Genomic DNA, 25,988 nt, shown 5'->3' with positions numbered 1-25,988 from the left:
CAGGAATTACGGCAGGAGGTATCGGTCCTGAGGGTACTGTATTCCTCAATTCAACATAAAAAAGGCAACAGTAAACATGTTGTCCCCCACGAATGATGCAGCGCAATTGCATTTCAGTTATCGTGTGACCACAGATTATCCATTATATTGACAAGTGGCCACTCTAACAATGAACATTTTTTTGTATCTTTAGCTAATCCACTCCCTGTACTCCATGTCATGTGCCAGGACGGGGGCTGAGGGATAAAAATCCACAACATTTTGGAACTACGCCTTTATTAAATCATCAATGAACAACTTCTATGTAAATTCAGCGCATATTGAACATTGAGAATGCTGAAAGGCCAGTCTCTTTGGCAATGACAAACAGTGGCAAAGAGTGGAATGTTAGATCAGGTGGTACCATTCTAGCCAATGAGAGGGCACACACGTGTGAACAACAGTCATAACTTTTTCTCAAAGTTGCCGGGATGTCACGTGTCCTACTTATCAGTACACTCACAACTTGCACATTTTACATTTAAGTAAAGCAGACGCTCTTACATTTTATACTTTTTTCCCGTACTAGTCCTCAGTGGGAATTGAACCCACAACCCTGGTGGTGCAAGCACCATGCTCTACCAACTGAGCCACACGGGACCCCATTCAACTTCTAGTCGATCAAATAAGCCGTTCCATTTGTTGTTAACCAAATGCGACCTCCATACAAAAATGCCTTGCTTGGTGAGTGAAAAATAAATGGAAAAAAAAACTCACCTGCTGGAGAAGACCGATATTTGGGCTCTGTTATTCCTCTCGCTTTGCCTCTTCCTCTCTGGTGTGACTCACAAATTTCTGTTAATTACTATAGCTCCCCCCTTGGGACAATCAGTGTAATTTTGTAAATGCAGAATCTATGGCAAAACGCATCATTCACCCAAGTTTTGTCAAAATTGGGCCAGTGCTGTCTGAGATATCATGTGACTGCGTGCTAGAGAAAGGAATGAACAAGAGGTAGATGGAAACGCACGGAGGTGAGATATTCTGTAGCTAAAGGTAATGCCAGCCTATTAATTATGAAAATATAAAAAATGGTTAGTGAGTGAAAACATGGACTTTTTCTAAATGAAATCTGCTGAATGTAAAACTAAATAGGGACTAAATATATATTTATTACAAAGCTAACAGACTGCATTTCAATATCCACCCTCCGCGAAGACAATCTGTTCCTGTTTCCCTTTAAAACACCATGGAAACGGCACGTCTCAATATAGATTGATCACGGTTATAGGTGATGAAAGCCAAGGATCTGGAGGTGAAAATGACGAAGGTATTGATTGGTCCAACAAGCGGAAACACCTCCAAATGGTACCACCTCACAACACCAAATATGGAAGAGATACAACCAAGAGTGGCGCAGTCTAAACTAGCAACGGTCACAGCAAATTAACGTTCTTATCAAATGAACGTTTGTCAACCCTGTAGAGAACAACCTATATTGTTCTCTGCAGAATACATTTACATTTTAGTCATTTAGCAGACGCTCTTATCCAGAGCGACTTACAGTTAGTGAGAGTGCATACATTATTTTTTATTTTTTTCATACTGGCCCCCCATGGGAATCGAACCCACAACCCTGGCGTTGCAAACGCCATGCTCTACCAACTAAGCTACATCCCTGCCGGCCATTCCCTCCCCTACGCTGGGCCAATTGTGGGCCGGCCCATGGGTCTCCCGGTCGCGGCCGGCTACGACAGAGCCTGGATTCGAACCAGGATCTCTAGTGGGGCGGCCTTAGACCACTGCGCCACTCGGGAGACTCGGGAATATTGTAGAGAACAATCTAATGATTCATTCTATGTAATTTATAATGACATATGGCAAAGAAAACTACGTTTTGACATTCATTTCGTAGCACCCTCTTGAACTGCCCCGTTTTTCTCTACGTTGTACAGCAGTGAGTGAACTCCTTATAATATGCTTATGGCTGTTTTGAATTCATCGTCACAAAAGCGCTGTCCATTTTGTTGTGTTAGGCTTTGAAACACCATCCACAATGACCATGTGTTCCACTCAGTTTCAACCTGTTGTTGATTAATTTGAAGAAAGAAGTTCAATCACAGTAAGGTTGAGTTTTAAAAGCACATACTGTTTTAATGACAAGTGTTTGATGTGATTTTAGATTGCATTTATGTCAGATTTAGAGGGACAATAGAGCCCTGAGTACCAGGCCATTAGCTACCTGATGATCGTTAGCGAGTTGGGTACTACCAACACATATCCAGAGTGCATAAGAGGAGATTACCGTGGCGGTAATATGGTCACCGCAACAGTCCTACGCCTGGCAACTACTACCATAACCAATTAAAAGGCTCTTAAATCTTTTGTCTTGCCCATTCACCCTCTGAATGACACACACACAATCCATGTCTCAATTGTCTCAAAGCTTAAAAATCCTTCTTTAACAAGTGACTTCAATAATGATCATAGCCTTCACCTGGATTCACCTGGCCAGTCTATGTCATGGAAATAGCAGGTGTTCATAATGTTTTGTACACTCAGTGTATGACATGTATTCGCAAAGGTGACCTAAGGCACTGTATCAAGCCAGTGTGTTAATTAGGCCACACTGACTCTCCTGCTTTTAACTCCACTTTGCCCTCTCAATGACATCCTCTCGCCCTCTCTCGATCCCTCTTTCTCTCGGTTTTTCTTTCTCTCCTTAAAATGTCTGGGTCTATTTGGCCCCTGCGAAGGCAAGCTGGCTCAAATGGAACGCTGCACAAACTACTGTTTTTTCTGTTCCCTGAAGACTCAGGGGACAGGGAGTGGTAGTTGGCGTATGTGTGTGTGTGTGTATGGACCAGCTGTCTCCATCCTCTGTCCCACTAGTGATTGCCTGCAGTGGGACCACTGGGACTGTGGCTAGAGGAGGGGAAGGTGACGGAAGGGGGAGGAGGGCCGCTTGCCAATTGCTTTAGGGTTAGGGGCCAGAGAGTGGGAGGAGTCGCCACCTTAACAAAACATGAGGGGTCACAGCGTTGACTGGTTTCTCTCTCTCTCCCTCCCCCATCTCTTTATCTCTCTCTCCCTTAGTCTCTAGCGATTCTGTTTGTATAGTGCAGTCTCTCTCTTTGTCTCTCGGTAGAGATACTGATCCCTGCCTGTACCGAGATATTTATTGTTTTTAATCGATCCTTCCTTCCTTTTCTCAATCTCTATCTCCATCTTTTCCTAATCACTCATCAGCGTAGCTTTCTTTCCCTCTCCCATTTTTTACCCTGTCCTTTTCCCACGAGGAGGAACTGGCATTAACAATCAAAGAAAAGAAAGGCGTCAGTCAGAGGCCGGGGGGACGTGGGGATTTGGGACTGATTAAAATCGTCAACTCATAAAATAAATAGAAAAAAAAGCCCAGATCTGACAGAAGGTGGTGTAATGAGGGTGGAGACGTCGAGAGGGGACGGGTCAAAATTGGCACATGATTTATTCAGGATAAAGGGTAAGACTGAAGGTGCCACCTGAACCAATGCCCCCCTCCGAACCATCACCCCCCCGCCCTCAATCCCACCAGTCTATCTACACGCCCCACGCCCCTCTGCTGTCCCTTGGGTACTCGGGGCCCTCTGGCACGGGGACTTGAAGGGACGCTAATTGTCACCCGAACACGATTTTAATCACATTGGTGGGGCCTACCGTGCCCTCCGGGGCGTGACTAAACTGATGGGGGGGGGGGGGGGGGTGACACGTGCCGTCATTAACACCGGGTCCCATATGCTGTGGCCAGGTTCTGGGGAGGCCCCTCAGTAGCACCCCCTCTCCACCACACACACCATTGCCCACCCTTCAGCTCCCTGTGGAATCCCTGCGTGCAAAGGGATTAAACCCCGGCACTCTAATGAATATCTAAGTGGGACCGCCAGCACTAATGGAGACTGGAGACCTCCTTTCCACCCCACATCCCTTCCTTCATCCTTCATCCCTCCAAGCCTGTGGCATGCTTCGTCCATGCTTCACATATGGCTGGTCACGCTTGAGAGAAAAATAAATACACCCCCCCCCCCCCATCCCGGCTGCTGGTCCCGTCTGGAGAGAGAACCCCACACGTTTAATACTCTGTCTCTTTCCCTCACTCTCTCTCTGCCATCTTTTTCTTATTGTCTCACTGTTCCTAAGGGAAAGGGGGAGTGTGTGCGTGCATGTATGAGTTTGTGAGGGTGTGTGTGTGGGGGGGGGGGGGGGGGGGGGGGGGGGGGTGAATGAAGAGTTGCCTTGGTAACGGGAGGTGCACTGATCTGCCGCAGTGAAGAAATAGGGGGAGAGGGAGAGAGACAGAGTTGAGAGAGTACGAATAAGCATGAGCGAGGAGCTAGTGTGTGAGAGTGTGGGTGTGTGTATCTGCGTGCGTTAGAGAGGGAGGGAGAGAGAGTGGCAGCGTGTGGTTAACAAAGTCCTTGCAGTGAAGAGTGAGAGGGAACTTGGGAAAGAAAATACAAGTGTGGGTCTGTGTGTGCATATGTGGGCACATGTGGTTTTGTGTGTCTGTGTTTGTGTGTAGTTTGACAAAGTCATTGAAGAACAACCCTCTCCCGTGGATTAATGTCAAGCGCATTGCAGCAAAGCAATGCTCTTGATAGGGCAGCGGGACACTTCCATGGATAGGCAATCAACCTCCACTCCCATTAAAAGTGACACACACATACAAGTGTGTAGCGTAGCAACATCATGGGTCATCCCAGTTTTGCATGCCTATTTATTTTCCCAGTGAGAGTGCTGCCGGTAAGAAGAACAGGGGTTACAGAGCCATAAACAATCCCAATTATAGTCATTGGAACAGATCAGTCTCCACTGGCAACAGCCACATGAACAGTGTTGACAGTAGCACCATCAATGGTCAACGCACAAAGGGTCTCGAGGTACAGTATCATGTTTGTAAATAGCACAACAGGAGAAAGCAGGAGCAGGTGAGTCCAGCTGTGTATTGACAGGGGTCGCGTTTTATATTGAAAGTCAAGTGTTTTTTTGGTTGCTTCAATAGAGTGATCAGGGGCGTGCAAGTATATTTTTCCTTCACAGAAAATACTGTACATTAGCGCAACGTTCGTCATAAAATAGCTTAATTTTCATCAGATGACAACAGAAGTGCAACGCTATTTGGCTGGCAGCCACACAAGTAAATGAGCTTACAATGAAAAAGCAAGGTCTTTTTTGCAAAAACAATGCATGGCCATCATATTGCTAATGTTTATCATAGAAAGAATGAGCCGGCTACATGTCCTAATGTTTTGCTTGAATTTAATCTTGCATTTTACCGGAGAAAAGTAGGCTGGCTGCACTGAGAAAAGTACAGGAGAAAAGTAGCTCCACATCAGTCATAGCGCTGTCTGCTGATAAAATGCCCGTTTGTGAATTCTCATCTGAGTGGAGAAGTGCAACTGAAGCACAACAGTCTGATGCCGAGCAGAAATGACAATAAGCAGCAAGCTATTTTTTATGCATTTTATATTTTTTACCCTGCGTGAAAAACAAAGAATTCTGCGTTAACGTGACCCCTAAGTTTAACTTGCTAGTTATCTAAGTAAGTGGCTGAATTAATAAGGTGACGGGGCATCATATTTTATTAGCTTTCTGCCGTGTTTGAGAAGTGAAAGACCTTTGGATGAGTTATCTGTACAGCTGCCACTGCTGTCCTCTGTAGCTCAATTGGTAGAGCATGGCGCTTGTAACGCCAGGGTAGTGGGTTCGATCCCCGGGACCACCCATACGTAAAAATGTATGCACACATGACTGTAAGTCGCTTTGGATAAAAGCATCTGCTAAATGGCATTATTATTATTATTATTATTATTATTATATTTTGATTTCCTTGTGTTTTTCTCCTCTCTGTTCTCGGCCAGTCTGCTCCTCCCCCATCTTCTCTGAACACAGCAGGCAGGCCCATTGCCCTAGCAACTCCAGACTCCACCCAGACACAGCATGTACACATGCTGCTCAAGAGCCAGTGCTGTTCTGTGTGTCAAAACCTTGCTCAATGTCTCTCGTTCACATTCGCTTGTAAATGCCCAAACTCACCAAAAATGACATTCGGTAGCTCCTAGCTATATACTGTATGTATAACTTTATGAGCTGGATTGCCTGTCTTTGCAATTCGTTTATTTTAGTTTAAGCTTGTTAGCATATTTAGCTAGTAGCCTCCATGGAAATTCGCTATTACTTCTGCAAATTGTTATCATTCTGGTAATAGACACCCAATGGGCTTTTAGTCTTTTGGCGCCCCCTTGTGTACTAAACCGGTAATACCGTAAATCCCGGGATGAGAGAAGGATGATATGAAAATCTGGATACCGCCCAACCGTAGGACGTACTATCTGAACTCATCCAAAAAGAAATGCTGGTTTTCGTTTTACGTTGCAACGCTCTTCAAAACATTTTGCCCTGATGAACAACGCTACTAGGTTTCAAATATTATTAACAATATAATGCCTTGTGTTACATTTAATGAATTAAAGAAAAAAAGTTTATATGAGAAGAAACCATAACTATATTTCACATAAAGTCAGTCATGTTTGACAACAATAGTTGTCAAAAACACCAAATTACATTGCTAATACAATCCAAAACACTTTGTGTGGGTTTGATTGGATAATGGAGTGGTGAAGCACTGATTATGATCCGGTAGTACATTTGTTACCAGATGTAAACAGGCAGTGAAGCTCTTGAGTCGGACAAAGTTTTAGTAGCAAGTGTATCTTATGCATGCTTGCGGCAAGTCAGAATTGGTTTTAGAAACACACAAAGTCTCTGGTTTGATAAGTGTCAACGCGTGTCACTCGTTTCCATCTAGACTCTACCGTACTCCACCACTTTATCATCTTTTTGAGAACTTCCCTAGGCTTTGGAATGGTATCTGAGAAGCCTGGGCTTCCGAGGCTATAGATATCTAAACAGTACTTCCAAAACATCTTTGCCTGTTTTACACTATAGGGCTGCATGGTTCCAGCAACTATGGTGGAGGCGTAACCAGGCCAACTCATACAGCTTGGCTCAGTTTGGCCCTATAATGTGAATCAGGTACTTGTGGGACAGTGTCACAGGCAGGTAGAGCCTGAGCCGATTGGACATGGCTGTTTAATCAATATGTCTGGAGGTGAAAAGCTAGGAGCTGAGAGGGTTTTTCCACTGCACTGCAGAGCCGGAACCAGGAGATCTCAAAACATTCCCAGGAACAGATGCTTCTTCCAAATTTTTTCCCAAATCAGAGTTTTGCCCTCAACAAAGCCTTGTTTGCATGTGCAGTACAGCAGGGTGGCTTTCACACTATCGTGCCAACCAGAACAGTCTGTTGATGCCTTCTGTATATTTCACTGAAGGAAAACAGTAAGAGTACTGATTCAGTGATTCTGCATTATTCCCTCTTCTCGAATGGCTTTAGTAACAGGGGGTGGATGGCTGGCTGGCTGGCTCGCTAGACACGGGAGCTACTGCTGCAGCGTGAGGGGGTCATTCCAGGTCCTCTCCCCTGGAACAAGCCTTTGTCTGGGCCGCTGAACCAGCTCCCCTTCCCTGGGGCACAAGAGAGTGTCTTCTTGCCGCACACTCCCCAAATGGGACACTCCCACCACTCCCAGGCTCACCTCTGGCTCTGCCCCCTGTTGCACAACACTGCCACCTGCTGGTGGAGGCAGGAAGTGTGACTGCACTGCAGGAGGACCAAGGACGGAGGAGAAAGGTTTGACCCCAACGATCTTAGCCACAACAGCAAAGGGCCCTCGGTGGGGGGAGAGAGCAAACACTGGAGCTAAACGGGAGACATGTTGTTTTGGCGTCCATTTAATGTATTATTGATTTCTAGATAAGTGGGATGTTTATTGAGACGCGTCAGCACACATCTTTGTTCAAGGGCAATACAGCGAGAGCTATCTCTTAAGTATACAATTCTGTGGAGTACAGTCTGTTTTTTTGTTTGTGTTTGCCTATGTGGGTGTCCGTATGTAGTTAAGACAGCGAAGCTAAAATTTTACATTTGGCTCTATACTCTCTTTTTTATTTGAGATCAAATGTTTCATATGAGGTGACAGTACAGAATCACCTTTTATTTGAGGGCATTTTCATACATATTTGTTTTACCGTTCATAAATTAAAGCACTATATATATCTAGTCCCCTCATTTGAAGATGTCATAAGTATATGGACAAATTTTACTTATAGGGTTTCAAAGTAGTCAAAGGTTTAGTATTTGGTCCCATATTCCTAGCACACAATGACAACATCAAGCTTGTGACTAAAAACTTGTTGGATGCATTTGTAATTTGTTTTGGTTGTGTTTTGTGTTATGTTTTGCCCAATAGGAACTGAATGGTGAATGATGACTGGATTAATTTTCTTTCTAAGTGTGTAGATAAGATGTTTGTGAACACTTCTAAATTAATCCTGATAATGCATTGATTAAGACAAATAATGAATTAATCATGAATAATGATGATTGAAAAAGTTGCAAAAGCTAGGTAGCGTATATATACTTTTTTGTACTTTAATACCCTATAAGTGAATTTGTCCAAAATACTATTTTCTAAACGGTCAACAGATGTGTATGAAAATCCCCTCAAATTAAAGGAGAAATTCTGTACTGTCGTCTCATATGAAACATTTGATGTCAAATCCAAAATTCTGGAGTATAGAGCCAAATTGAAAATGTTAGCATCACTTCCCAAATACATATGGCAGGGAGTGTATGTGTGTGTGCGCAAGTGAGGGTATTTTTATTTTTATTTTTACATATTTGTATGTGTGAGACAGAGTAAGTGTATGCAAGACCAACAGTATGAGTTTGCCCAAGAATGTATGTCTATGAAAGTGCAATTTCTTGTGAAAGCATGTTTGTGTTCATGCATATAGTAACTGCATGTGTGTTTGGAAGAGTGAATGAGTGTGTGTCTGTGTTCATGCGTTTGTGTGTGAGTGTTTGCATGTGTGTGTGTCTCAACAGCTGTGCTTACCAGAGTGCACCAGCTCCTGCTCCATCACTCCACAGCCCAACACCTCCAGCCAGTCGTCCTGGAAACGCACCTCCATCTCGAAGGAGGGATGGGTGAAGGGGAAGTAACACTCCACCCAGCGGATCTCCAGCTCTGGCACAGAAAAAAGAGGAGAAGATGAAGGTAGATGGAGGAGAGGAAAGGACGGGTTGAGACAAAGGGCGAGGGACCGATCCCAAAAGTATCAAAAAACCTCCCTTTCCTTCTAGAGACCACTGGCCTTAAAGGACTAAGGGAGAATTTGTATTGCATTTCCTCTCTCCTTCTCAAGACCCATGGGAAGGTAGGATGTCCCTATAATACAAACTTGAACTTGGAATGTTGTTTACCTTCTCCAAACAGGTGTCTGACCATATGGTCAAGGGTCTGTTTCAGATCAAACTCCACAAGCTTCACCGCCTCCAGAGTGTGTGTCTCCTGCTTCTGAGGGGTCCGGTGCCCCCCGCTCTCAAAGAGAGACAGGTCCTCTCCACTCGACACCTTGGCAAACAACTTGGGGGTAAAAAAAAAAACACACAAAAACACACACTTCAGAGACAACTCTTCAAAACAACACTTCTGCTAATGCTGTTAACATTGCCATTAGTGTGTGAGATGATTGGACTTAATGTAGAATGAGTTAACGTATGTGTATCTAAGAGTACTTATCAAAGTATTTACAGCACTCAGCACAGCATATTTAAATGGATAAAACTGTAGCTCTTCACGCTGTGTAACAATGGCCTACTGTATTCATCCTACATTGTGAGTCCTATTCTTAGACCTTGTTGTGACACTACCCAGAAGACCTTGTGGTTAGGAGGAGAAGCTAATCAATACAACTGGAGCTTCTCATGGCAGTGTTGTGTCTAGTTTGAATGTATCAGTACTTTAACTCCACAACCATTTTCACACTACCGTGCCAAACCCCAAACCAAGCAGTTGCTCTGCTCTACTGACCTCATGGTTGGAGAAGAGGCGCACACCCTCCATCTGATGGAACACGGGGTAGTGGCTGGCGTCGATCTCGTCCCTTCGGTACACGTCGCCCGCCAGCAGGAAGGCGTCCAGCCCCGAGCGCACCAGCTCCCTCTGGTGGGCGGAGGTGTGTGCGCGCAGCATGGTGCCACGGTTGAGGTAGTAGTTGTCCCCTCGCTTCCGGCTGGGGTGGTCGGGTGGGATGAGCAGGCTGTCAAAGTTCTGCTCCGTGGTCACCACCGGACTGAGGTTGTCGTGGACCGAGAAGAGTGGGTTGCCAGAGCGCATGATGTAGGCGCGGTAGAAGTGGGCTTTGATTCGCTCTTTGATGAGCCAGAGAGGATGGTGGGCTTGGTTGTGCAGGTTGCAGCCCACCTTGGCCAGGATCTTGGCGGTCACGTTGGTGAAGTCATCACGAGGGTAGGAGTGGCCCAGAACTTCAACCGTTGTGTCTTGGCCAACCAGGGGCTGGGAGGAGGGGACGTCGGTGGTCAGGTGACGGGGGGAGGAGGAGGGGATGAGTATGTAGGCTGTGGTTGGCCTGCCATTGGCTGGGAGGCAGCAGAGCGGCCTATGACGTGCTAGGGGCTTGAGGATGGGGAGGAAGAGGGGCAGGATCCTGCTGTGCAGCCTCATGGTACCTGCTCCATGGATCTGTAGAAGACAGGGACATTTGTCAGTTCTGGCGGTCTTTCAAACGTAATTTTTTGGTTGCCTGTCAGTCATGGCCAAGATTTAGCTATAGGACAATTCCACGATAACAGAGTGAAACAGGGACTCGGGGACTTTAAAATGTTTGTCAAACTAAATGATTGCAAAGTTAAATAAACCACACAACTCCATGCACAATTACTACTTTCAACAATTTCCACAGAACATTTTACAAAAACACATTTACTTGAAGAAGAGCGCAGATGCAAAGTTTGGTAACATAATGACAATTTGTGCTGTTTGTGCCGTCATTCTGTTACCAAACTTTGCATCTGCACTGTTCTTCAAGTAAATGTGTTTTTGTACAATTTTCTGAGGAAATTAAAAGTAGTCCTTGTGCATAGAGTTACATGGTTTGTTTAACTTTGCAATCATTGTTTTTGTTTGACATACAGTCGTGGTCAAACGTTTTGAGAATGACACAAGTATTTGCTGCTTCAGTGTTATGAGATATTTTTGTCAGATGTTACTATGGCATACTGAAGTATAATTACAAGCATTCCATAAGTGTCAAAGGCTTTTATTGACAATTACATTAAGTTTATGCAAAGAGTCAATATTTGCAGTGTTGACCCTTCTTTTTCAAGACCTCTGCAATCCGCCCTGGCATGCTGTCAATTAACTTCTGGGCCACATCCTGACTGATGGCAGCCCATTCTTGCACAATCAATGCTTGGAGTTTGTCAGAATTTGTGGGTTTTTGTTTGTCCACCCGCCTCTTGAGGATTGACCACAAGTTCTCAATGGGATTAAGGTCTGGGGAGTTTCCTGGCCATGGACCCAAAATGTCGATGTTTTGTTCCCCGAGCCACTTGGTTATCACTTTTGCCTTATGGCAAGGTGCTCCATCATGCTGGAAAAGGCATTGTTCGTCACATGGCTGTGTTCTTAGGCAAAATTGTGAGTGAGCCCACTCCCTTGGCTGAGAAGCAACACCACACATGAATGGTCTCAGGATGCTTTACTGTTGGCATGACACAGGACTGATGGTAGCGCTCACCTTGTCTTCTCCGGACAAGCTTTTTTCCGGATGCCCCAAACAATCGGAAAGGGGATTCATCAGAGAAAATTACTTTACCCCAGTCCTCAGCAGAATATCAGTCTGTCCCTGATGTTTTTCCTGGAGAGAAGTGGCTTCCTTGCTGCCCTTCTTGACACCAGGCCATCCTCCAAAAGTCTTCGCCTCACTGTGCATGCAGATGCACTCACACCTGCCTGCTGCCATTCCTGAGCAAGCTCTGCACTGGTGGTGCCCCGATCCTGCAGCTGAAATCAACTTTAGGAGACAGTCCTGGCACTTGCTGGACTTTCTTGGGCGCCCTGAAGCCTTCTTCACAACAATTGAACCTCTCTCCTTGAAGTTCTTGATGATCTGATAAATGGTTGATTTAGGTGCAATCTTACTAGCAGCAATATTCTTGCCTGTGAAGGCCTTTTTGTGCAAAGCAATGATGACGACACGTGTTTCCTTGCAGGTAACCATGGTTAACAGAGGAAGAACAATGATTTCATGCACCACCCTCCTTTTAAAGCTTTCAGTCTGTTATTCTAACTCAATCAGCATGACAGAGTGATCTCCAGCCTTGTCCTCGTCAACACTGTCACCTGTGTTAACGAGAGAATCACTGACATGATGGCAGCTGGTCCTTTTGTGGCAGGGCTGAAATGCAGTGGAAATGTTTTTTGGGGATGAAGTTCATTTTCATGGCAAAGAGGGACTTTCCAATGAATTGCAATTCATCTGATCACTCTTCATAACATTCTGGAGTATATGCAAATTGCCATCATAAAAACTGAGGCAGCAGACTTGGTGAAAATTAATAGTTGTGTCATTCTCAAAACATTTGACCACGACTGTACAGGTAACTGCCAAAATAATGTAAACTCTTGAGTAAATGAAGGATACAAAGTATATTGAAAGCAGGTACTTCCATACAGGTGTTGTTACTGAGTTAATTAAACAATTAACATCCCATCATGCTATAGGGTCATGTATAAAGATGCTGGGCAGGCAATTATTTTGGCTTCTACCATGGCTGTGCCCCCATAGGATGACAATGCCCCCATCCACAGGGCACGAGTGGTCAATGAAAGAGCATGAAAACGATGTAAACCTTATGCCATGGCAGTCTCCAGATCTCAACGCAATGAAACACTAATGTGAGATTCTGTAGCGTTGCCTGAGACGGCATTTTCCACCATCATCAACAAAACACCAAATTATGGAATACTCATGGAAGAACAATGTCACATCCCTCCAATAGAGTTCCAGACACTTGTAGAATCTATTCCATGGCCCATTGAAGTTGTTCTGGCTCATGGTGGCCCAACGTCCTATTTAAAGAGACTTTATGCTGGTGTTTCCTTTATTTTGGCAGCTACCTGTCAAATACACAACAGTCTCAGAAATTATAGTGGGGCAACATCTAAAGAACATTTTGAAAACTGGTGCAATCCTTCAGTTGGTCTGATTTAAAACCTACGCCCAACCATTATACAACCGAAAATGCCTAGATGGTTGAGAATTTAGTTTAGAAGGCCAAAAAACGAGGGGAGATCAACCATCGCTGGACAGAATGTCTTCATGTTGGATTGGATGGTGCTCAAATTAACTTTTTGACTTTCTAGATTAAATAATGGCTCTGTGTTTGATGTTACGCGAGGCAAACAAATTAACTGATGAACACTCCGGCAAAGAGGCTAGATGTCGACAATGCGAGCTCATCTAAAATCAAATATATACACGTCACATTAAATGTATGAGCACAGCCATAATAATGGACTGCAGACAAGATCAGTGATTTATATGAGAACTAATTCATTTAAATCAACCCTGTTTGTCGCTCTTCCTTTCCCTTTGTAAACATTTAACTGGCAGGTCTGCTTCAGTGGAGAAGACTGCATCAGAGCACCTATTTTTCATGAGCTGAGAACGGTGTTTGTTCTTTCACCTTCCTCTCGCTGGCACACTGGTGAAATAGACACACACACACACACACACACACACACACACACACACACACAGAGAGACTAAGGACAAAGGATGTTGCATTGCAGGGGCATTGCAGCAAAGTGGATTACGGTTCTTAATCCAGAAAGCTTTTTGCCAGTTAAGGCTCGTGTTTTACAAGCCTAAATCGTAGGCTTTACAAGGTGAGGCCCACAAATGTGAATAATTCACTAGGTGTACGCAAGTGTACACAAATACACACACTCCATCCCTCCATCAAACACACACACACACACAGTCACTCCACCCACACACATACAAAGTCTCAATGGGGGCTCATGAAATAAATAATCTCCTCAGCCAGCCTCCCCTTCCTTTTGGTAAATGGTAGGTAAATGAGTCGCCTCGTCCACACATCACATTACCTGCATCTGACTCCAACCCCCACGTAGCACAGCTATAAATCTAGTCAGTATGCAGCAGTGTCAGAGGGAGAGAGATCGAGAGAGAGGGTGAGGGGAAGAGTCAGTGTGTGTGAGAGACAGCGTGTCAATGTGTGTAGGGGGAAGGAGGGATGTGTGAGAAGGAAAAGGTGTGTGTGTGTGAGTGAGTGAGTGAGTGAAAGAAAGAGAGAGAGGGGGAGAGAGAAGGGGGAGACAGAGAGGAGACAGTGCGGGAGGAGGAGAGCTGGGAGGCAGAAGAAAGTCCACAAACACTGCATAATGCATGGTGAGGGGCACCACTTGATTCACAGCACATCTCCCAAAAGAGATTTGAATAAGACCTAAAATAGCTTTGCGTCACAGAACCTCGCAGATCAAGACTTAAATACACTAACTCTTCTCAGTGCAAGAATGAATTAAAGGATTTTGCTGCTGCTGGTACTGTACCATAGCCTACAGTGCCTTGCAAAAGTATTAATCCCCCTTGGCGTTTTCCTATTTTGTTGCATTACAACCTGTAATTTAAATGGATTTTTCATGTAATGGACATACACAAAATAGTCCAAATAGGTGAAGTGGAATGAAACAAATATAGTTTCAAAATGTTCTAAAATATAAATAACGGAAAAGTGGTGTGTGCATATGTATTCACCCTCTTTGCTATGAAGGCCCTAAATAAGATCTGGTGCAACCAATTACCTTCAGAAGTTACATAATTAGTTAAATAAAGTCCACCTGTGTGCAATCTAAGTGTCACATGATCTGTCACATGATCTCGGTAAAAATACACCTGTTCTGAAAGGCCCCAGAGTCTGCAACACCACTAAGCAAGGGGCACCACAAGGCAAGCGGCACCATGAAGACCAAGGAGCTCTCCAAACAGGTCAGGGACAAAGCTGTAGAGAAGTACAGATCAGGGTTGGGTTATAAAAAAATATCAGAAACTTTGAACATCCCACAGAGCACCATTAAATCCATTATTAAATTTTTTTTAAGAATATGGCACCACAACAAACCTGCCAAGAGAGCGCCGCTCACCAAAAGTCACGGACCAGGCAAGGAGGACATTAATCAGAGAGGCAACAAAGAGACAAAAGATAACCCTGAAGAAGCTGCAAAGCTCCAGAGCGGAGATTGGAGTATCTGTCCATAGGACCACTTTAAGCCGTACACTCCACAGAGCTGGGCTTTACGGAAGATTGGCCAGAAAAAAAGCCTTTGCTTGAAGAAAAAAATAAGCAAACATGTTTGGTGTTCGCCAAAAGGCATGTGGGAGACTCCCCAAACATATGGAAGAAGGTACTCTGGTCAGATGAGACAAAAATTGAGCTTTTTGTCCATCAAGGAAAACGCTATGTCATGCGCAAACCCAACACCTCTCATCACCCCGAGAACACCATTCCCACAGTGAAGCATGGTGGTGGCAGCATCATGCTGTAGGGATGTTTTTCATCGGCAGGGACTGGAAACTGGTCAGAATTGAAGGAATGATGGATAGCGCTAAATACAGGGAAATTCTTGAGGGAAACCTGTTTCAGTCTTCCAGAGATTTAAGACTGGGACGGAGGTTCACCTTCCAGCAGGACAATGACCCTAAGCATACTGCTAAAGCAACACTTGAGTGGTTTAAGGGGAAACATTTACATGTCTTGGAATGGTCTAGTCAAAGCCCAGACCTCAATCCAATTATGCACGCTCAAGTTCTGTCTTTTTGTCTTATTCTTGATTGTTCCACAATAAAAAATATTTTGCATATTCAAAGTGGTAGGCATGTTGTGTAAATCAAATGGATTTGATAGATGTAAACGCTGCCATGGATCTAATTGACACCTGCATGTCTGAGATCAGACAGACACGCACAGATGAGGCCTATGACAAGACGGAGAACACTGCGAACGAGATGGCCCAACAAAACAACTGAGTTTGCAGAGGAGGAAGAGGTTTCATGGCGAGGACGCGGAGGACGACCCAATTCCGGAAAGCAGAAGGCCCATTAAAGTTGAGCGTGAAAAACCCAGCAGCGTTGCAGTTCTTGACACAATCCGGAGCGCCTGGCACCTACTACCATACCCCATTAAAAGGCTCTTAAATATTCTGTCTTGCCTATTTACCCTCTGAATGGCAAAAATACACAATCCATGTCTCAATTGTCTCAAGACTTTAAAATCCTTCTTTAACCAGTCTTCTACCCTTCATTTACATGGATTTAAGTGGATTTAACAAGTGACATCAATAAGGGATCATAGCTTTCACCTGGATTCACCTGGTCAGTCTGTCATGGAAAGAGCAGGTGTTCTTAATGTTTTGTATACTCAGTGTATACTCTTACACACTTGATGTTTTTGTGGGGCAGTTTGAGAATTGATTTGCCGACTTCAGAGAAATGGCACAACTGTTCTCTGTGCACAACTCAAAGCACTTTGAGCGCCATGATGCAGAAAGGAATATGCTTGAGCTTGCACGTTTCTACTCCGAAGAAATGTCCAAGCCTGAGGAAGTTGTGGATGCATTCCTCTCCTTCTGCACAATGTATTCAGAGTTAGCCATGGATCTCAACACTGACACAGTCCTACCATTCCTCACTGCCAACGACATGCACCGAGCATATCCAAATCTGACCATTCTCCATAGAATCTACAAAACAATTCCCATCAGCAGTGCCAGTGCCAAGCAAAGTTTTAGCTGCCTGAAGCTCATCAAGAGCTATTTGTGTGCATGCATGGTGAATGAGGCCAGACTATCCAACCTCACTTTGCTTTTTATTGAGCGGGACATAGACATTGACAGAGACAGGTTTGCCAACATGAAGAAGAGAAGGATGACGTTTTAAAATGGGTCCTTGATTTGTATATCGTTCACCTGTTGGGATTATAATTGTGTTCTATGGAATGCATGGATGATGGAATTAACAAATGGATTAGACTACATCACATTACAACACTGTAGTATGATTCACGGCCGACTGGCAACCGGTTCTCTTTTTTTTGTGTCTTTCAAAACATGCATGTCTGGCAAAGTGGACATGTATATTTTATTGGACATGGGCTTGCATGGCTCAATATGTTATGATGCGTAATTTGCATTTATGATAGGCCATATGAGCAGTGGTGGAAAAAGTACCCAATTGTAATGCTTGAGCAAAAATAAAGTTACCTTAATAGAAAATGACTCAAGTAAAAGTAAAATTCACCCAGTAAAATTCTACTTGAGTAAAAGTCAAAAATTATTTGGTTTAAAATATACTTCAGTATCAAAAGTAAATGTTATTGCAAAAATATAGCTAAGTATCAAAAGTAAAAGTAAAAGTATAAAGCATTTCCAATTCCTTATATTAAGCAAACTAGACGGCACCATTTTCTTGTTTGTAAAATGTACAGATAGCCAGGGGCACACTCCAACATTCAGATATAATTTACAAACGAAGCATGTGTGTTTAGTGAGTCCATCAGATCAGAGGCAGTAGGGACGACCAGGGATGTTCTGTTGATAAGTGCGTGAATGGGACCATTTTCCTGACCTGCTAAGCATTCAAAATGTAACGAGTACTTTTGGGTGTCAAGGAAAAATTTCACTATTTTCTTAAGAAATGTAGTGAAGTAAAAGTAGTCCAAAATATAAATAGTAAAGTAAAGCACAGATACCCACAAAAACTACTTAATTAGTACTTTAAAGTACAGTGGGGAAAAAAGTATTTAGTCAGCCACCAATTGTGCAAGTTCTCCCACTTAAAAAGATGAGAGAGGCCTGTACTTTTCATCATAGGTACACGTCAACTATGACAGACAAAATGAGAAAGATTTTTAATTTTTTTACTTGCAAATTATGGTGGAAAATAAGTATTTGGTCAATAACAAAAGTTTCTCAATACTTTGTTATATACCCTTTGTTGGCAATGACACAGGTCAAACGTTTTCTGTAAGTCTTCACAAGGTTTTCACACACTGTTGCTGGTATTTTGGACCATTCCTCCATGCAGATCTCCTCTAGAGCAGTGACGTTTTGGGGCTGTCGCTGGGCAACAAAGACTTTCAACTCCCTCCAAAGATTTTCAATGGGGTTGAGATCTGGAGACTGGCTAGGCCACTCCAGGACCTTGAAATGCTTCTTACGAAGCCACTCCTTCGTTGCCCGGGCGGTGTGTTTGGGATCATTGTCATGCTGAAAGACCCAGCCACGTTTCATCTTCAATGCCCTTGCTGATGGAAGGAGGTTTTCACTCAAAATCTCACGATACATGGCCCCATTCATTCTTTCCTTTACAAGGATCAGTCGTCCTGGTCCCTTTGCAGAAAAAACAGCCCCAAAGCATGATGTTTCCACCCCCATGCTTCACAGTAGGTATGGTGTTCTTTGGATGCAACTCAGCATTCTTTGTCCTCCAAACACGACGAGTTAAGTTTTTACCAAAAAGTTATATTTTGGTTTCATCTGACCATATGACATTCTCCCAATCCTCTTCTGGATCATCCAAATGCACTCTAGCAAACTTCAGACGGGCCTGGATATGTACTGGCTTAAGCAGGGGGACACGTCTTGCACTGCAGGATTTGAGTCCCTGGCGGCATAGTGTGTTACTGATGGTAGGCTTTGTTACTTTGGTCCCAGCTCTCTGCAGGTCATTCACTAGGTCCCCCCGTGTGGTTCTGGGATTTTTGCTCACTGTTCTTGTGATCATTTTGACCCCACGGGGTGAGATCTTGCGTGGAGCCCCAGATCGAGGGAGATTATCAGTGGTCTTGTATGTCTTCCATTTCCTAATAATTGCTCCCACAGTTGATTTCTTCAAACCAAGCTGCTTACCTATTGCAGATTCAGTCTTCCCATCCTGGTGCAGGTCTACAATTTTGTTTCTGGTGTCCTTTGACAGCTCTTTGGTCTTGGCCATAGTGGAGTTTGGAGTGTGACTGTTTGAGGTTGTGGACAGGTGTCTTTTATACTGATAACAAGTTCAAACAGGTGCCATTAATACAGGTAACGAGTGGAGGACAGAGGAGCCTCTTAAAGAAGAAGTTACAGGTCTGTGAGAGCCAGAAATCTTGCTTGTTTGTAGGTGACCAAATACTTATTTTCCACCATAGATTTGCAAATAAATTCATTAAAAATCCTACAATGTGATTTTCTGGAGAAAACATTTTCTCAATTTGTCTGTCATAGTTGACGTGTACCTATGATGAAAATAACAGGCCTCTCTCTTATTTTTAAGTGGGAGAACTTGCACAATTGGTGGCTGACTAAATACTTTTTTTTCCCCACTGTATTTTTACTTAAGTACTTTACACCACTGCATATCAGCAATCCTTAAAAAAAAATGATTTGGTCAGAATGGCCCCTCGAGACCGCCCCGCCCCCTCTGTGCTGAGACCATAGCTCTGTGCCTGCGCCTTAGCTATTTTTTTTTTCTGGTACATTCATTAATTTTCTTTTACGTTTAGGGTCCGGCATTAACTATGGCCTGACGGGGCCAGTAAATACGCCAGTGGATCTCATCAGTCACTTTTCAGCGCATTTTTGCATTCCAGTTCAACTGTTGCGGTCAAATAAGAAATCTCAGACTTCAGACTTCAGTGCATTCAAGGCAACTGGGAACTCGGGAAAAAACGAGGTCCAACTGGGAAAAATAGTTTGAATGGTCATCAAAAGTAGGAAACTAGTGCATCTTTCCGACCTGAAGATCACTGACGTCATGATTTGCCCTAGTTTTTTTTGCAGTCTACCATTCAAGACTACACTCGTGAATGTCATGCCATTTGTATTTGAGCAATATGATTGGCCGTTGATTCAAGCACCACCACGCCCCCGGAGTCACAACTTCTCAAGCAGTAGGCGAAATGAGTTCTGCCGCATTCACATGCTATTGGAACTAGGAAACTCTGACATTTCTGACTTGCTAACTGACTGTAGTTATACACAAGCTGTGTTCAACGAATCAGCAGGTCAGAAATGTCAGAGTTTCCTATTTCCGAGTAGCATGCGAATGCGGCATTGCAAACTCTCCAGAGCAAAAAGAAGTGCCCATCAATCTACTCGCTGACCTTATTTATTTTAGGGAAAGTGATTTACAAAATAAACCTTCAATCCTGAACATACTTGCAATATGCTGGCTACGGTTGATAGTCTGCTAAAAGAAAGCTACAAAAAGACACCTAGCATTAGTTTTGGCTAGCCTACTGTAGCCATGTCTTGCTCTTTTGGAACATTTGTCTTAAAGGGGCAGGATCCTATTTAAATATTTTCTCAAAATGACACACTTTAGAAGCAAAAATGAATGCAGTTAATACAATGCAATTGTAAAGAATAGTGTAATGACTTGCATTGCTAAATTATATTACACAGCTTTTTAATACATATCATAATAACCAAATGTAGAGAGAAAGCTGAATTTAGAGAGAAAGCATGCCAACCTATGACCCCAACGCATTTAAGAACTACACCATGTCTGGGTGAAATTCTGTTCGGGACAGTAGATTTTTGGCCAACTGACCCGACCAAGCAAGTGAGAAAAAAAGTTAACATTGGACCCTGCCATGTTTCATATGCAGCCGTGGAGTAGTGGTGCATAGGCTATTTACTGTGCTTTCATTGAAGAACAGCAAGTGTGAAAGGTGTTGAACTGACTGAATAAAGTCGATCTCATATCCTTGCCAATCATAAATCATACAACATAGTTATATGTCCATGGTATCGCATCCTGACAAGTAAACTAAAGATCTCGTTTTGTATTTTCGATATGAAGTCCATCAGGACTTGCCAGACAGTGACGTTAAAGTGAGTGACACGTCAGTAGCCTAATTAATTACATAAGTATTCACACCCGAGTCAATACTTTGTAGAAGCACCTTTGGCAGCGATTACAGCTGTGAGTCTTTCTGGGTAAGTCTCTAAGAGCTTTCCACACCTGGATTGTGCAACATTTGCCCATTATTCTTTAAATAATTCTTCAAGGTCTGTCAAATTGGTTGTTGATCATTGCTAGACAACCATTTTTCAGGTCTTGCCATAGATTTTCAAGTACATGTAAATCAAAACTAACTCGGCCACTCAAGAACATTCACTGTCTTCTTGGTAAGTGATCTAATCGACATTTTAGTCATTTAGCAGATGCTCTTATCCAGAGCGACTTACAATTAGTGAGTGCAAACATTTTTCATACTGGCCCCCCCATGGGTAAGCAACTCCAGTGTTGATTTGGCCTTGAGATTTAGGTTATTGTCTTGCTGAAAGGTGAATTTATCTCCCAGTTTCTGGTGGAAAGCAGACTGAACCTGTCACGCCCTGGCTCTGGGGACTCTTAAATGTTGAGCCAGGGTGTGGACTTGTTATGTTTAGTTGTCTATGGGTGTTCTAGTTCACGTATTTCTATGTTGGCCAGGGTGGTTCCCAATCAGAGGCAGCTGTTGCTTGTTGTCTCTGATTGGGAACCATACTTAGGCAGCCTGTTGGCACTTTTGTTTTGTGGGATCTTGTTCCGGAAGGTTTGTGTATTTAACCTAGGACTTCACGTATCGTTTATTGTTTTGGTTCGTTGTGTGTACAAGTAATAAAGATGTACGCTTATCACGCTGCGCCTTGGTCCGCTTCTTCATCGTGTAACGATCGTGACAGAAGATACCACCGTAATAGGACCAAGCAGCGTGTTCTGGAACAAACGCTGGGTAAGGAACAGGAGGTTACTCTAGTGGATGTCCTCCTCGGTTGGGGGAAGATCACGGAGGAGGAGGCCGTCCGCTACCGGAGGGCGATGAGGGAGGATGCCCAGGCAGGAGAGGAGAAGCGGCGCCAACCGGGCCGTCGTCGGACAGGCTAGAGGCAACCCCAATAAAAAAATTTGGGGGGGCACACGGCATGGACGACGGGGCTGCTGGAGGCAGCTACAGGGCGAGTTTGTGGACTAGGAGAGGAGGCCACCAGGTTACGGGGGCCATTGGTCATGAGGGGGAAAGAGAGTGTAGAGGCACGGCGAGAGGTACTGGGGTGTGTTACCAGTCCGGTCCGGCCCGTTCCTGATCCCCGCACAAGGCCAGTGGTGTGTGTTCCCAGTACGGTCCGGCCTGTTCCTGCTCCCCGCACCAAGCCAGTGGTGCGCGTCGCCAGCCCGGCCCGGCCCGTTCCTGCTCCCCGCACCAAGCCAGTGGTGCGCGTCGCCAGCCCAGCCCGGCCCGGCCCGTTCCTGCTCCCCGCACCAAGCCAGTGGTGCGCGTCGCCAGCCCGGCCCGTTCCTGCTCCCCGCACCAAGCCTGTGGTGCGCGTCGCCAGCCCGGCCCGGCCCGGCCCGTTCCTGCTCCCCTCACCAAGCCAGTGGTGCGCGTCGCCAGCCCGGCCCGGCCCGTTCCTGCTCCCCGCACCAAGCCAGTGGTGCGCGTCGCCAGCCCGGTCCGGCCCGTTCCTGCTCCCCGCACCAAGCCAGTGGTGCGCGTCGCCAGCCCGGCCCGGCCCGTTCCTGCTCCCCGCACCAAGCCTGTGGTGCGCGTCGCCAGCCCGGCCCGGCCCGTTCCTGCTCCCCGCACCAAGCCTGTGGTGCGTGTCGCCAGCCCGGCCCGGCCCGTTCCTGCTCCCCGCACCAAGCCTGTGGTGCGCGTCGCCAGCCCGGTCCGGCCCGTTCCTGCTCCCCGCACCAAGCCAGTGGTGCGCGTCGCCAGCCCTGTCCGGCCCGTTCCTGCTCCCCGCACCAAGCCAGTGGTGCGCGTCGCCAGCCCGGTCCGGCCCGTTCCTGCTCCCCGCACCAAGCCAGTGGTGCGCGTCGCCAGCCCGGTCCGGCCCGTTCCTGCTCCCCGCACCAAGCCTGTGGTGCGCGTCGCCAGCCCGGTCCGGCCCGTTCCTGCTCCCCGCACCAAGCCAATGGTGCGCGTCGTCAGCCCGGTCCGGCCCGTTCATGCTCCCCGCACCAAGCCAGGTCAGGCACCGGTCAGCTGCTCCACACCGGAGCCTGAGCAATCCGCTCCACCAGTGTCCAGTCCAGCTCCGGCCAGCGGGGCCAGACCAGACCAGGGGCGCTACGGGGGGGTAGCGAGAGAGTGGTGGTCATGCCCGGAGCCGGATCCGCCTCCAAGGCGGAATGCCCACCCGGCCCCTCCCCTGTTGTGTTTGGTTGGCGCGGTCGCAGTCCGCGCCTTTGGGGGGGGGGGGGGGTACTGTCACACCCTGGCTCTGGGGACTCTTAAATGTTGAGCCAGGGTGTGGACTTGTTATGTTTAGTTGTCTATGGGTGTTCTAGTTCACATATTTCTATGTTGGCCAGGGTGGTTCCCAATCAGAGTCAGCTGTTGCTTGTTGTCTCTGATTGGGACCATACTTAGGCAGCCTGTTGGCACTTTTGTTTTGTGGGATCTTGTTCCGGAAGGTTTGTGTATTTAACCTAGGACTTCACGTATCGTTTATTGTTTTGGTTCGTTGTGTGTACAAGTAATAAAGATGTACGCTTATCACGCTGCGCCTTGGTCCGCTTCTTCATCGTGTAACGATCGTGACAGAACCAGGTTTATCTCTAAGATTTTGCCTGTTCTTAGCTCCATTCTGTTGATTTTTTATCCAGAAAAACTCCCCAGTCCTTAACGATTACAAGCATACTCATAACATGATGCAGCCCCAACTATGCTTGGAAATATGGGGAATGGTACTCAGTAATGTGTTGTATTGGATTTGCCCCAAACATAACACTTTGTATTCAGTACAAAAAATGTATTGCTTTGTCAAATGTTTTGCAGTATTACTTTAGAGCTTTGTTGCAAACATGATGCATGTCTTGGAATACTTTTATTGTGTACAGGCTTCGTTCTTTGTAGTGACTGGGTGTATTGATACGACATCCAAAGTGCATTTAATAACTTCACCATGCTTAAAGGGATATTCAATGTCTGCTTTTGTATTTTTACCCATCTACCAATAGGTGCCTTTCTTTGCGAGGCATTGGAAAACCTTCCTGGTCTTTGTGGTTGAATCTGTGTTTGAAATTCACTGCTCGACTGAGGGACCTTACAGACAATTGAGCGTGTGGGGTACAAAGATGAGGTAGTGCTTCAAACATCATGTTAAACACTATCCAAGCAACTGATTATGTGACTAGTTAAGCACATTTTTACTCCTGAACTTATTTAGGCTTGCCATAACAAAAGGGGTTGAATACTTATTGACTCAATATATTTCAGCTTTTCATTTGTAATTAATTTGTAAACATTTCCGATAACATTATTAGACTTTCACATTATGGGGTGTTGTAGGTAGGCCAGTGATCAAAAAATCTAAATTTAATCCATTCAAAATTCAGGCTATAACGCAATGTGGAAAAAGTCAAGGGGTGTGAATATTTTCTGAATGCACTTTAGGTCTACTGATTTAATAAAAGTGTTGACCATGGATTAGTCGTGTTGCTTTCTGTGCAGGAAAGGCCATGTTTAACACCTGCTTCATTCTTCAATCATACCTGTATTGCAGATAGCTAAGAAAATGCCTCTTAAAATGAAGCTTGAAGTCAGAAGAAGTCAGCAGTTGCAAATTGAGTTTTTCCTGTGTTTTATATCATATTGTACAACAGCGGATTAAACTTACACTGTAATTTTTTTTAAACGATTTTTTATCAGTGTTCTTTCCTGACAGTTACTGGCTAAAATAGAGCTTGTTCTGCAAAAATGGGGGGGGGGGGGGGGAAGCCTGGCAACTTTTTCTATTTGGCTGGCTACTCCATGTGCTTGTGGAAAACACTGATGTCAGTGCGCTTGCATTGCGTGTGAGTGTAAGTGTGCTTGTGTTGTATGTGCATGTCAGGTTGGTAGGCGGAATTGTGCGGAGGTGGCAGAGGCTGATTGCTTGCTGTCAGCAAATCACCTCCCTGAGCCCTGAATGAAGAGGCCCAAATTGATTTGGCCTGTCCACACCAGCTACAACAGCTAAATGTCACTTAAATACACTAACCAGCTAGAGTTAACAACTATCATCAGCAGACACAACACTTTTATACACTAACCAGCTAGCGTTATCAAGATAGCATCAGTAGCCACAACACACTTCGGGCCTGATTTCGAAATGATAAAAAAAATAAGCATTCATTTGAAATTAAGACCGTAAATGGAAATTGTGGTAGAAAACTGTCCAAACAAGATGCACAATTTGTTTTTTTTCCCCAAATTGTTTTGAAAGAACCATTTGGAGGAGAAGTGATGGAAATGGGTAATATTTCATACATACAGTACACTACACTATATAATCTGTTATTCTCTGATTATTTTGACATCGTTATAATTATGATTACCTATACATTAATTGGTATCATATAATGTATTATGATTACATTCAGAGTATTGCATCTTAACATGGAATACAGTGGGCAGTCAGTGTGATATTTAAAGTAACAAGGTTCTATAACAGGTTTTTTTTAAATGGTTGGTGAGCCTGAAGTCCTTGGTGAGCCTAAAGCACTCTCAAAAGGTTAACAAAGTAAGGAGGTAGCTGTTCAAGCCACAGCTCAATGTGTGTGAGTTGTAAAGGGTAAAGGTCACAAAGATAATAGTCCCACAATTAACTCCCAAAGCCGCAACACCCACTCTTTCCCCACTGGCTAAAACTCAATCTCGTTCCCACTGCACATTGGCGCCTCCACTCCCTCCGTGTACTTGTCCCCTTTTCTAAAATCACTAGCACACTTACTCATTTAGCAACACCATAGAAATGCTAGTAGGGACATTCCTATTAAAGTAATTCAATATTATTATTATTATTATTATTATTATTATTATTATTATTATTATTATTATAATAATATACAATCCCAGTGAAAAGTTTGGACACACCTACTCATTCCAGGGTTTCTTTATTTTTACATTGTAGAATAATCGTGAACACATCAAAACTATGAAATAACACATATGGAATCATGTAGTAACCAAAAAAGTGTTCAACAAATCAAAATATATTTTATATTTG

General features: G+C 44.6%; 1 protein-coding gene across 1 annotated transcript in view; it reads right to left on the bottom strand.

Moving 5' to 3' along the window:
- fars2 (phenylalanyl-tRNA synthetase 2, mitochondrial) overlaps positions 1-25,988 on the bottom strand; it is a 129,636-nt gene that overhangs the window by 81,401 nt on the left and 22,247 nt on the right. Inside the window, exons 3-5 of the mRNA XM_084151754.1 lie at positions 9,954-10,625; positions 9,344-9,506; positions 8,976-9,107 (exon numbers count right to left, since the gene is read on the bottom strand). Of these exons, the coding sequence (XP_084007880.1) occupies positions 8,976-9,107; positions 9,344-9,506; positions 9,954-10,607 (949 nt within the window). The 5' untranslated portion in view covers positions 10,608-10,625. The remainder of the gene's footprint in view (positions 1-8,975; positions 9,108-9,343; positions 9,507-9,953; positions 10,626-25,988) is intronic.

This window comes from Coregonus lavaretus (assembly GCF_964263955.1).
Source record: "Coregonus lavaretus genome assembly, chromosome: 34".
Classification (NCBI taxonomy): Eukaryota; Metazoa; Chordata; class Actinopteri; order Salmoniformes; family Salmonidae; genus Coregonus; species Coregonus lavaretus.
This window is presented reverse-complemented; position numbering and strand designations above follow the sequence as displayed.